This window comes from Oxyura jamaicensis, chromosome 23 (assembly GCF_011077185.1).
Source record: "Oxyura jamaicensis isolate SHBP4307 breed ruddy duck chromosome 23, BPBGC_Ojam_1.0, whole genome shotgun sequence".
NCBI classification, from domain to species: domain Eukaryota; kingdom Metazoa; phylum Chordata; class Aves; order Anseriformes; family Anatidae; genus Oxyura; species Oxyura jamaicensis.
Window position 1 is genome coordinate 4,893,114 of NC_048915.1, and position 12,384 is coordinate 4,905,497.

The 12,384-nt window shown below is 44.7% G+C and overlaps 1 protein-coding gene across 7 annotated transcripts in view; it reads right to left on the bottom strand.

The window, feature by feature from the left end:
• Positions 1–2,028, bottom strand: part of LOC118177612 (zinc finger MYM-type protein 4-like) — a 42,168-nt gene extending 40,140 nt beyond the window's left edge. For 4 of the 7 annotated variants that reach the window (XR_004755875.1, XM_035345463.1, XM_035345462.1 and 1 more), the window contains exon 1: positions 1,889–2,028. Coding sequence is in view for 5 of the 7 variants with exons in the window: in XM_035345463.1 (XP_035201354.1) it covers positions 1,889–1,930 (42 nt within the window). In the remaining 2 variants the exon portion in view is untranslated. The remainder of the gene's footprint in view (positions 1–1,888) is intronic. The other 3 variants (XM_035345466.1, XM_035345464.1, XM_035345465.1) reach the window with 2 other exon arrangements.
• Between the last annotated feature and the right edge of the window lie 10,356 nt (positions 2,029–12,384).

A 12,384-nucleotide genomic window follows, 5' to 3' on the forward strand; every position in this document is an offset into this window, starting at 1 on the left:
GAAGCCTTTCTGGCAGAGTTCAGATCAACCTTGCTGTCAAACTTGGGACCAGAAAGATCTCCTTCAGGCTAGATTGGCAAACTGTTCCTTACTTATTTATCTGCCTGCGGCAAGTGCCACTTTCTTCGATCATCTGTAAATTTTACCGTGCAGTCTCTGCTTTTGCAGGAACCCAGAATGTTGTCAGTGCCAACAGCACCTAAGAGTTTTTCCATAATGCCCACAGGGACACGTGGAGTAATAATGGATGGAGATACCAGGACTTACTACTTAGCAGATGATTATCTAACCAACACAAAACCAGTTTTTCCTGAGACCAATGAAGACGATACTGACTCAAAGGTGCTTTTCTTTGGTATTTCTTAGCTGACAGTTGGCAATCTTAAGAAGAAAAAAGGTAATTTATTTTTTTTCCATTGGGCAATGCCAGGTGACTTGTCAACAGGTAAGACGAGCGTATCAAGGCAATGGGGACAATGAGACCACTAGATGCTAAGATGGAGACTGCACAACCTCTCTGAGCAACCTGTTCCAATGCTTGACTGTTGTCAGGGTTTAAAAGTTTCTCTTTAGTCCACTAATATCTCAACTACTGGAAATGAAGTTTTATTTGAGATTTCTTAAGTTACTGTCTTACATCCAGCTACCTTCCTTTAAACTTCTTGCAGACAGCCAAAATCTTGATCCTCCAGTGATACATAGTTCTTGTGAGCAATCCCTCTTTGAGTTTGTTCATGAACAAGTGCAACTGGTGAAAGACATGGCTTTAAGACAGTTCAGCTGTGAAGTTCACTTCCATGACTGCAGCGTAGCCAAATGTCTGTGCAACTCCTTCAATTGTACCCTGGAAGGTCAACCGTTCTGCTTAGCAACAATTAGTTTCACTGCGATCACAAATTTCACGTTCCCTGCAATAAATTCAGTAAGCAACTCTTCTCAAGCATAGGAATGGGAAACTTTAGAAAGTGTTCTTGCCTTTTGCAAGGCTAGAGAATGGGAAGACTTCTTCATTTTTGGGAAAAGGGATCTGGACAGCTCAGAGACTTGTAGTAGCCTACAAGTCCTACAAAGACCCTTCCATACAAATTGAAATGCCCATTGGCAGTGACTTAACCTCATTTCTGTCAGAAAGTTTTCAACCAAAAGTTACAACGCGTGCCAGAAGTTGGCCTTCACTTGTTGCAAGACTACCATGAGCACTGCTTAGAAAGTTATTTTCCCTCAGTTGCTTGACGGGCTACAAGACATGGGCTAATAAGAACCTTCCACTTGTTTAAAGCATGAGGTATTTCTTCAAGAAGAGTCAGATGCTCGCTATACTTACAGACCGAAGCGTGACAATGAAGGACCAGGACTCAGAACCAGCACCAATAATGGTCCTGAGATGCTTGCCGTCCGCGTGCCTAACCACTGGATGGAACCGCCATCATGACAGCGTGCTATGGTTTGACATGGATGGGTGAAATACATCGACAAAAAGCACCAAGAACATTGTGGTTTGAAGACGTCGGATGGCCGGCTGGCGATGACAGATCCTTGTTAGCTGTTAAGTTTATGACAGATCCTCATCAGCCGTTATGTTTATTAGCTCAGCGACGCCAAGATGCTGATCGAAAAGATGCCTACATGCTCTCCTGGGGGGATAACTGCGAGAAAACTGCACAGACCTTGGGGGCAGCTGGATTGGAGGCCCGGAGGGACGAACCCCCTCACTGTGCCCACCACGACAGCCCGACCCCAGGCCGGGGGGGCCCCAAACCCCATGCCCCCACCTCCCGAGCCCTCCCGTCAGGGCGCTGGACAGCGGCGCGGTGCCCAGCGGGCTGCACCCCTCAGTCCCCCGCCCGCAGCCCCCCGCCCGTGTCCTCCCCTGACTCCCCCCACTCACCCCGGCGCAGGGGCCGGGCCCCGCCGCCTTCGCCTCCGCCATGTCGCGCCCCCCCCCTCTGTCCCGGCCCGCGGGGGGGGCCCCCCGCCCCTTTTCCCTTTGGGGGGCCCCCCCCCCCCCCTCCCCTCTTCTCAGGGGGGGAGGCTCCGCGGGGTGCCGGGGCCGGCCCCGAGCCGTTGCCGTGGGCTGGAGGGGGGGGGTCCCGGCGGCTCCCTCAGGGCGGAGGAGGAGGAGGAGGAGGAGGGGAAGGGGGGGGTCGGAGCCGCCAGGCCGCGAGCCCGCTGCCAGCTGCGCCGCCCAGCCCAGCGCGGGGCCACAACGCGCATGCGCTGCGCGCCTGCGCGCCCCCGCCCGGGCCCGCCTCCACGGGGCAGCCCCGCGCACGCGCGTTGGGGGAGCCTCAAGGATGAGGGGGGCGGGGGGGTGGGGGTGGGGATATGGGGAACTTGAGGTGGGGAAGGGGGTGGGGAAGTGAGGGCCCACCTGGGCAGTGGGCAAGTGTGGAGGGCTTCGACCGGCACCATGGTGGCCAAGTGGCCCATGAGGTTGTGTCATGGCCGCCTGGCCTCGCCTGGCCTCATGTCACCTAGATTTACCTCACCTCACTTGGTGTCACTTCACCTGGCCTTGTCTCACCCAGCTGCACCTCACCACACTTGGCCTCGCCTCACCCAACCTCACCTCACCCAGCCTCACCTCCCACCCCGCCAAAGCTCGAGGTCCCCGACATTTCCAGTCACAGCGTGTCCTTCCCACCTCAGAGCAGCGCACAGCACCCACCCACCGCCCGCCACCCAAGCCCCTGAGCACCGTGAGGCTGGAGGGATCCGTCCCGTGGTGCAGGGTGAAGCAGGATCCCCACACCTCCCGTTACGGAGCGCTCCAGAGGTTGGCGTTTTGGACCTGCGGCCTTCCTGTTGGAGAGGGTATGTATTTTATCTATTATTGTAGATAGCTAGTGATAGGACCAGAGGGAATGGCCTCAAGGTGTGCCAGGGGAGTTTCAGGATGGAAATGAGGAGACATTTCTTCTCAGAAAGAGCGGTCAGGCGTTGGGACGGGTTGCCCAGGGAGGTGGTGGAGTCACCGTCCCTGGGGGTGTTCAAGGAGAGGTTGGACGTGGTGCCTGGGGACATTGGTTTGGTGGGTGACATTGGTAGTAGGGCGATGGTTGGACCAGATGTTCCTGGAAGTGTTTTCCAACCTTACTGATTCTATTTGTTTGCTGGGCGGGATGCTCCACACGCTACAAAGCGGAATTTTACAACGGTAGCGCATCACAAGCCAACTGCAGTGGGAGGATGTAATGCGCCTCTGAACCCAGGTCGGTTCACTCTTAATTTTGTACTGCTGTGGAGTCTAGAGCTCTTCCTTCCTGTGCTGAAACGCCTGCACGGCGGTTTTGAAAACTGCATGGAGTATTTGCAGGACATTTTTTTTTTTTCACTTCATTGGAATCAGCCTACGAATATAGACAGACCCGTTTTTTATTTATTGTGCCTCTACTGTATCACTCGTGAATGAACTATTATGTAATTTTTTAGTTAATTTAACATTTGTTGGTACAACTGTAAACCAGACATGCTTTTAATGTTGGAATGGATGTTTTATATTTGACCGCATTTCTCCTCATCTGGCATCAATCAAAAGTTCATGTGAGGGTTGTTTCTACCAACTCGGAGGATGTAATCCCAGGAAGATTTGCGTATCCCTTTAACCTGAAATACCTGAGAGGTCACGTTTTGGTTTCAAAAATCAATATAACTTTTCAAGGTTAAAGCCTAAATATTTAAACCTTTGTAACATTGCCTGTTGTTTCAATGCTTTCCAATACTTAAGACACTCAAAATGTTAGCAAGACATTAGCCTATTATGAAAAAATATGAAATTACAAGTGAGATACAGATTGTTGCCATTTTTGTTGACTGTGAAGAGTCAAACATTATCAGCACCTACAAGTAGTTGATAAGAACAACGTGTTCTTTTCTCCTTACTATTTAAATAATCAAAATGCTAATTAAAACTTTGTCTTAAAGAGAAATCGCCACTTCCTAGCTTTACCTGGTTTGCACAATTAAAGGGTGGTATTAAGCAGCAGCAGCTGCATTTCAGCGGTGAATGGAATGAATCTTATGTAAACACTGTCCTTCATCTTACCTAAAATGTTGGATACATAATATTAGGATTCGTTTAGGAAATCCTGTCAAGTCTTTCTTTAGAAGTGGCAGCATTGCAGTGGCAGTGAAATAATTAATGAAAATAGTAATTTAATAAGTTGTCAGTAATGCTTTTCACATCTTCAGATAGGAAATAACTCTAGTTGATCCGTCATTTTGTGAGATTTCTTAAGGATTTTGGAATTCTGTATGTCAGAGGATGTCACTGGTAAACTGTGAGCTTTACGTGAAATTAAGTAATTGTTCATAAATTACACTGATCCTTAGATAGCTGCAGATGAAAAGTATGACTATTTTAATCAATTTAATGTGCACGAGATATAGTAGCAATCAAAGATTTTTACATGGCAATATTTACATTAGTTTTGATTCTCAAACAGCTAGAAATTCTAAGTACGGGGCTGCCACATACCAATTTTCCATCGGAGACGTATTGAACATGCACACATTTCTCAAAGCATGTGTGTAGCAGCACAGATGTGTTGTACATGTGTAGATGATCTAAACACTGAAAATGCACTGAAATCGTCTAGAATGGCAGAAAATACAAAGAAAAAAATGGAAAAAAGGCAAGAACCCAGTTAGAATATAAATATTTATAAATGATCTAAACAATTAGTAACGATGTCTAAAAATCCAAGCATTCAGAAGTCAGGAGAAAGACCTTAAAAGATGAGATTAGTTTACGAATTAAGAGTTTAAGAATAACAAACTTGTTTTTTTCTTTTTGACCTCTGATTTCTGAGACATTATAGTGCGCTGCCCACAAATTTTCAGGATTAACTTTAGGAAGTGGCAGGGGGAGGGAGGGAAGAAGTTGTATGCATGTTTATTTGTTTGTTTGTTTTAACTAAACATTTATTTTCATGTAAGCACAGCTCCAAAATCTCAGGCATTCAAAATAGCCTCAAATACCATGGGACTTCCAGTAACATCAGAAGATTTCACAAAGCTACTCTTGTAATTTCTTTGGGCTATATTTTAAATTTCTATAGTATTTTATAAAATGAAAATTTTGTATAATTTGCTCAGAGCATGCTAACGTGACCAGACATCTTTATTTCATTGCATGTTTCTCATAAGTAAATCAGGGAGCTGATGGAAATATTTTGAGTTTTCGATATTCAACTCACAATGCTTTCAGACCACTAAACAAAATATGTTGTTAAAAACAGATCCTGTCATTAACATGGAGCATAACAAAACCAGATGCTATTGAAATCTATGCCTGATGGAAGGTTTGCTTAAACTGATGCTGTGGACAGATGAGAGGGTGACAATACGCATGGAGCATTTAAAACTCTCGTCGCTGGTATGTATGCTGTGTAGGCATATCTCAGGCCTTTGAATAGGGCACTTGAACTACTGCAGCATGCTTTCCAGCTTGTTCAGACCTGACTTAATTTTGACTCTAAATGAGCTGTGTATGTATTAATGTGGCTAAAAAAGACACTGCATAATATGTAGATAATGTGGTGATGAGAACTATAGAACAGACGCAGATAAATGCCTGGATAAGACAGGGAAAAGATAAGATTTTTCCACAGTGTATTGTTTCTGAATTGCTTTTTAATTTACCCCTGGAGTGCCCATATTATAATCTGCTGTACAATTCTGCGTGAGACTATTTGTCTTTAAAACAGTGACATTTAAAAAAGAAGCCATGAAACTCCTTTCACATGCAGGCTGCAGTTCAGTGAACTGGATGAATGATCTTTCCACATACCCACGGGCACGTACAGCTGAATATAGATCACCCAGAAAACCTACCAGCCCTACATATTAAGATCGAGACACTCCCTCCATGCGAGCTCAGGTTCTATTCAGAGAATTGCAGGTGCTCCGAGTACTGCTGCATGCTTTTGGCCAGACACAAATTACTAACGATGGAAAATCTTGTTTCCTCCTCAGTCAGCTCAGTGAGTATCCTAATAGGGCAGGCTTTGTAGGGTGGGCTGAGAAACGTGGCTGGTGCACATGTTGCACCCACATTTGGGGTCAAGAGGAGACTCAAAAGCACATGTGGGATTGCTGTACAATCCTACAGTGCCAGTTTGCTGGAAACAACACAGCACTGTGTGGTTGTGGGACAGGATGACGTGAGAGCAGGGACAGCAGTGACCAGGAGACTGAGGAAGCAGAATTTGGAGAACTAAGGGAACAGGAGAGTTGAAGACAAAGAGGCCTTGGAGTTGAAACATGTTGCTTTGGGCACGTCTTTGTGCATAGCATTGGGAGGGACTGAGACCAGAGACGACGAGAGGCCAACTCTGCATCAAACGTGAAGAGAGGCAGTAGGCAGTGCTAGGACAGGGAGCAACGGCTTCCCTAAATCTCTGTCCGCAACCAGAGGAGGCTGCCTGGGGCTCCAAGGAGGCAAAGCTGGGGAACGAGGTTGAGTTGGCCCTGGGAGAGGGAACCCACGGCTGGCAGCTGTGTGTATGGCGCACTCTGCCCTCAGCCTGGAGGCACCCACCCAGCAGTGCCAGCTCTGGAGGCTGAGCTGCCAGCACCCTTTTCTGTCCCAGAGATGGGCAGAACTGCCAAAACCGCTTAGTTTTGGATGGCACCGCTGCACACACGAGCAGCTTCCAAGGCAGGGGTGCAATCACTCGAGCAAAACCAGGGGATATTGCAGAGGAAATAAATATCTAGTGGAGTCTCCTCTTGGTGCCCAAGTGGAGAGTGCTCCGGGCGGGTTTGCCTCCAAGGTGCCCTGGCTTCGTCCCCCAGCGCCCTGGTGCATGGGGCCAAGCGGGATTTGCATTTCCATGGCACTGGTGATGTCAGGGGCCTGCACAGTGAGGTCCCCCGAGGCTGTGAGGACAAAGGGGATCTAGAGGCTTGGAAACAACAAAGATCAAGGAAAGAGAGAAGGCAAGTTTTAAACAGCGACGCATTCAGAGTGCTTAGTCATAGACACACGAACACAGGAGGGGTGGCAGAGGCCTATTTTCATCCTGAAGCTCCCCCTCACGTCCCAGACTTGCTCGGCTGTGTTTGCTGTTGAGATAACATCCCCTTCCCCCACCACCCACAGATTACTGGAGGAGCAGTTAAAAAAAAAAAAAAAAAGGCAGTTGCCTTACTCTGCCTGCAGGAGAAATGTCAGGAAGTGTCTGATGGTGGGTGGGATGAAAGGAGGAAGCTGAACTCAAAAGAGAATATTCTAGCTCCACTCGTGCAAACAAATGCCCCTCTGTATTTTGCTTGATAAGAAGGTACAGTGGCAGGGTCTTCCTGTGTGCAGGCAGGACAAGCACGGAGTGGGGAGTGGTTGCTTACACATCTCCCAGGGATTTGATTTGTACATGCTGCATTATCCAAAGCACTCTGTGAACTGGAGGGTGAAAAGACGTAAACAACCCGGCAGAGAGACGAGCATCATCAATAATTAATAGTGTCTTTTTGTAATGGGAATGATCCAGTATTAATTATGAAGTTAATTTCTATTTGGATGAATTTGTGGGTGTGTATGAAATTTGGACCAGAGTTTAAGTTCAGTGCAATCATGCTTTTATTCTAATTACAATCATTGTAAATCCATTCCGCATCTTCTTTTTAAGTCTAAATAATACAGACGTCTGTTTTCAAACATGCCAGACGTCAGTTTTTGCACACCGTCTATGGCAGTTCTCAGGTCCCCTAAGTGAATCTGGTTGTAAATACAAAGGAAATTGTTTTCATTCATTGCCACTGTGCAGCCCCATAGAAATGCAGAATTACACCAAGAACATAGATAGTCATAAATACCTTGGGTTTCTAAGATCACCCAGTCAACAATGAGGAAGAAATTTAATTGCATACATCATGAAATATTTAAATAGATAGTGACCAACATGTGCAAATCTGGTAGCTAGACTTTTATAGCTATTTCTGTACTATAAACAGCTGATGCTGCTCTGTGCCAGACTCCCCATCTTTTTTACTCCGTAGCCTTAAGAATTGTCAGGATGCCATCCACTACTCACTAGTTCTTGCAGTAGTTTTTGAAGCTAATTTTTGCACTGGGTGCTCTGTTGTGAAAAAGTATGGCAGACAAAAAATGCAGAGGGAAAAGAGGACTGGGCTTCTTCTTTAACTGTATAGAACTAGGAGCTAGGTATATCCTCGAGGCGTTGATGCAGCTCATCCATAGCAGTCACAGGAGGGTAGTACAGAGAGCAAACAAAAAAATGCATCTTCGTTGCAGTAAGTATTCTTACGTGGTCATTAACTCCTTTCCAGCTACATTCAGGCCTTGTTTATGCTACCAGTGTAGATTTATGGGTAAGGTTTTACAATGAAGATTCAGTTCACAGTAGCAGAAGTTTAAATCAGGTTCATAACACATTCTTGGGTGAAGACATGAGAGGACATACCAAAATTTTCTTGGCTTTTTTGTCTTTCCTTTTGTGCCTTTGGTTTTATTTATTTTTCATCTGCTCTTCTCTCCTTGCTGAAAATGTAAACTCCCACCCCCCATACGTTTCCTTCCTGCAGCACAGCCCTGTGTTCCTGCGCTACTTTGATCAGCAGTGGATAAGTTTGTGTTGGCAACTGACCATGGTGTCCGAGCGTCCAGAGCAATAAAGGGTGAGATTAGAAAAAGCTCAATGAGATATTGTTTCAGGCTGCTCCCAGGCTCTGATAGGCATTGTGGTGTGATGATGTGTAGAGGGTACTATTTGCCTTAATAAGATGCCAAAGCTAATACTAATAAAATAAAATAAAATGTTAGATTTTTGCAAGATCTAAATGTGCTCAAGGTCACAAATTTTGCCTGGGATAGGTGTCATGTTGTCAGACCTGTAATTCTCTGGGAAGTCTTCTCTACTGTGTTGGTGTTACAGCAATATTCAAACAACATTATTAATATTAATAATTAATTATTAATATTAATATTAAACAACAGTGGATTAAAAAAATAGAAAAGACATTGCCGGTCTTTACATTTTTCAGAAAGTCATGGCAGTCAGATTAAATACCACGTGAATCTACTCACTTCTTCTGGCTCATTGATGTTCTTTGCATAGGCAAACATTAACCAAACCTGCAAGCTGGAGCTGCTGGGATTTTTGCAGACCTGATGTATGTATTTTTTCTTGAGCCCATCTCTTTGTACATGGGAATGAGGAATGGGATTATCTTTAACCTTCCATTCTTGTCACATACCTACTGTCAGCAACAAACCCTTAAATTATATTAATAGAAGACATGGAAGTTGTCTTGGCAGCAGGATAAATGTGAGTTATGCATATCTTTTGTCTCTTTGAAGCTCGAGGAGATGTATGGAGCGATTGCTGTGTCATAAAGCTCTGCTGAGTGCTTCCTGCAAGCCAGTAAGCATCCTTAACTCCAACTGACTTCACTGGAAACAGAGGGCTCTTGGAGCCTGGTGGAAGACACACTTGGCATGCTCAAGTGTGCCTTCAGCAGACATGCACAATATGTACAAACATTACTCTGTCCACTGGCAGAATAAAGCTATTGCTGAGAGAGTAGAAAACACGCAGCCAGGGGAGGGAAAGCCCAGTTGTGCCAGAGCCTGAGACCCCAGAATCCTCTTCTCACCTTCTTACGGGCTGTGTGGTCTTGGACAGGACTTCCCAGTCTTGGACCTCTCCATTTTTAAGTCAGGGAATGACATTAAAAACGTGGAAGGTAGTGAGATGGTCACATACAATGGCAGTGGGAACTGCATGATTATGAGTAATAAATAGCTGTGCTTGCTTCTTAGGTTATCACAGCAGTGTATAATGATTCCTTCTTGCGTTCAGTGATGGATTCATGGTTGATTTTTCAGGCCCTGTGCTTGTCTTACCCATCCAGTCTCACCAACCAAACCGTCCCTCACAAACACGGGAACACGCAGCACTGTTGAGGAGAGAAGGAATGTTCTTGGATCTGCTAAACACTGCAAAGTAATGGTAAACAGGCCAGAGATTCCCCTATGACCTCCCACACCGGCTACATTGCCCATCGTGGGAAGAAGAGTAGGGAGAAGAGTGAAAGGTAAAAGGAAGGGAGAGGAAAAGAGGAAAGGGAAAGGGAAAAGAGGCAAAGTTCCTCATGCACTTTCTCATCAGTGTACTGAATGTTTCTTTCACAGAAGAGCTCATTTATATGACTTTGACTTTGATGCTAGTTTGGATTTTGATAGAGGACTCGGAACTTGTGCTACTGAAGACATTTCAGGAATTTTAATTAGTTCTGAGACATTAGAAATGGAAAATCCTGAACTTTAACCCTTTCAGGTTGAGAGAACACACTCTCCAGTAGAATTGTGAACTGTGGGTGCCTGTAGAGGTCAGACAGCAGACTTCCCTGCAGATCCTGTATTATCTTTTCTGTAGACTCTTCAACCTGATTCAGATCTCATTTATTCCACTATAAATCAAGATTATATCCAATGAAATCAATGATGTTACTGTGCAAAAACAATCAACCCTTGCAGTCGTCCTCTGCATTTGCTTTACTATCACTGTAATCTCTTATTTGGCCCTGCATTACTTTCACTCATCTGGGTTAAAAAATGGCCTGCAGGCATATTTGTCATAGTGTACAGGAAAAACCTCTTGGAGAGCAGATTTAATCAGTACTCAAGCAGGGAGTGAAAACAGTGGAGGAGGGAGGGAGAGAACTCTCATCATCAAGTGCCACAGGAAAGTTGCTGAGCATTCTGCTGTGGGGCTGAATGGCTAGTGCAGCTATTAGCCACTCCTTTCATCCCTTCTCTGAGCTTTATGCACCAGAGGTTACTTTCTCCCTTATTCTTTAAAGGTGACACTGTTATTCATGAAACTGTTGAGCTCTGGAATAATGAAACCGTTCTGCAGAAATCCCTGCTGTTCCAGACAAGTTTATCAGAAAGCACCACAGACTTGACTAGCAGAGCCTTTAGCAGGCTCCAAATTTCTGGGTGTCTCACTGCTGTAATATCTCTGTCTGCTCCTGTCTTTTGCTTCATTATTTTTTTTTTTTTTAAATTGCCGAGCATCTCTAGTTCAGTGATACTACTCGAATTTTTGCAAACAGCCATTAAACTTTCCTCCTAGATCAAAAATGCCCAGGGAATGCCCAGGGAATGCAGACACAGTATTTCCTCACAACATTTAATTGCTTCTTTTGGTGGTGTGCATTACTGTGACTTGTGCAATTTTACTATTTGTAGATGGGACACAAAGCCTCATGGGGTAATTATTTTTACTTAGCAGGTTGGACACATGCAGCTCTTCCCTCCCGCAACTAGTAATATAGAGATAAAGCAGATTTCTTCATGTCAGTTTTTTGTTTATGTTTATAGGAGGAGGAAATGGTTTAGGGAAAAAATATCTAAATGAACCACCTGTGAGATCCATGCATTTCTTACCTGAAGATTACCTGAAGATTACCTTTGTCCCTTCCTTCAAATATTTCCTCCAAAGCCTGCCACAGGTCTTTTTCTCTCTTCAGCTGCAGACCACTGAAGTTGTCCTGATGAGTTTCCAGTCTCAGGCACAATGTTTATTTGGAGTGGGACATACTGCAGAGAACATCCTCAGTGTTTGTTTTGGTATTAGAACAGCAAGCTGCCTAGTGTGAATATTTACAAAATCAGGTGATTTTGTAAATAAAAAATGGCAGAAGCCATTTTCATTTTAAGTCCTGGAACCTATATTGATGTTTCTTTGATTTCAGTGCCAGGGTAAATATTCACTTTGCAGTTACAGTGTTACAAGAGCAGGTACTCATATCCTGGCTGCTACTAGACACATGGAAATTCAAAGCTACTTTGTAGACTTCAGATGAGTTGTCCATATCTATACAGGTCAAGGACTGGAACTATGCTCGCTATTTCTTTCAAAGGATGATAAAAAATGAATAGCTCCCTAAAATATATTTCACTTGTACTTAGGATGCAACAAAAAAACCAACTCTTTTATACTCAGTATTTTTGTTGCTTTCTGAACAGAAATAACCAAGTGTTGCAACAAGGCCATGCCAGTTTTTGTGCAGTAAGAGCCAGTCCCAAATTTCTTCTTCCAGCGCTTTAACCTCTGAGACACCTCGTGGTGGAAGCGTTTACTGCTCCTGCTGCGGGGCTGACATCTCAGGGAGAATCCATTTTAGAACAGAACTTGGGGCTTTCATTCTGCTGCAGTTGGAAGCGGCTGAAGTCCTAAAGCTGGTGTAATACTGATTTGGGGAAAGGATGGATCTCTAGCAAATTTTTATTTTAAAACTTTAAAGCCACGGGGAAGTTCATTTTGTTTGAAGCAATGAAGTCTGCCTTTGTCCAGGGCTTCACAAATATTTGTGAGATAACTGGATAATATTTTATCACAGCAATGCAACAGT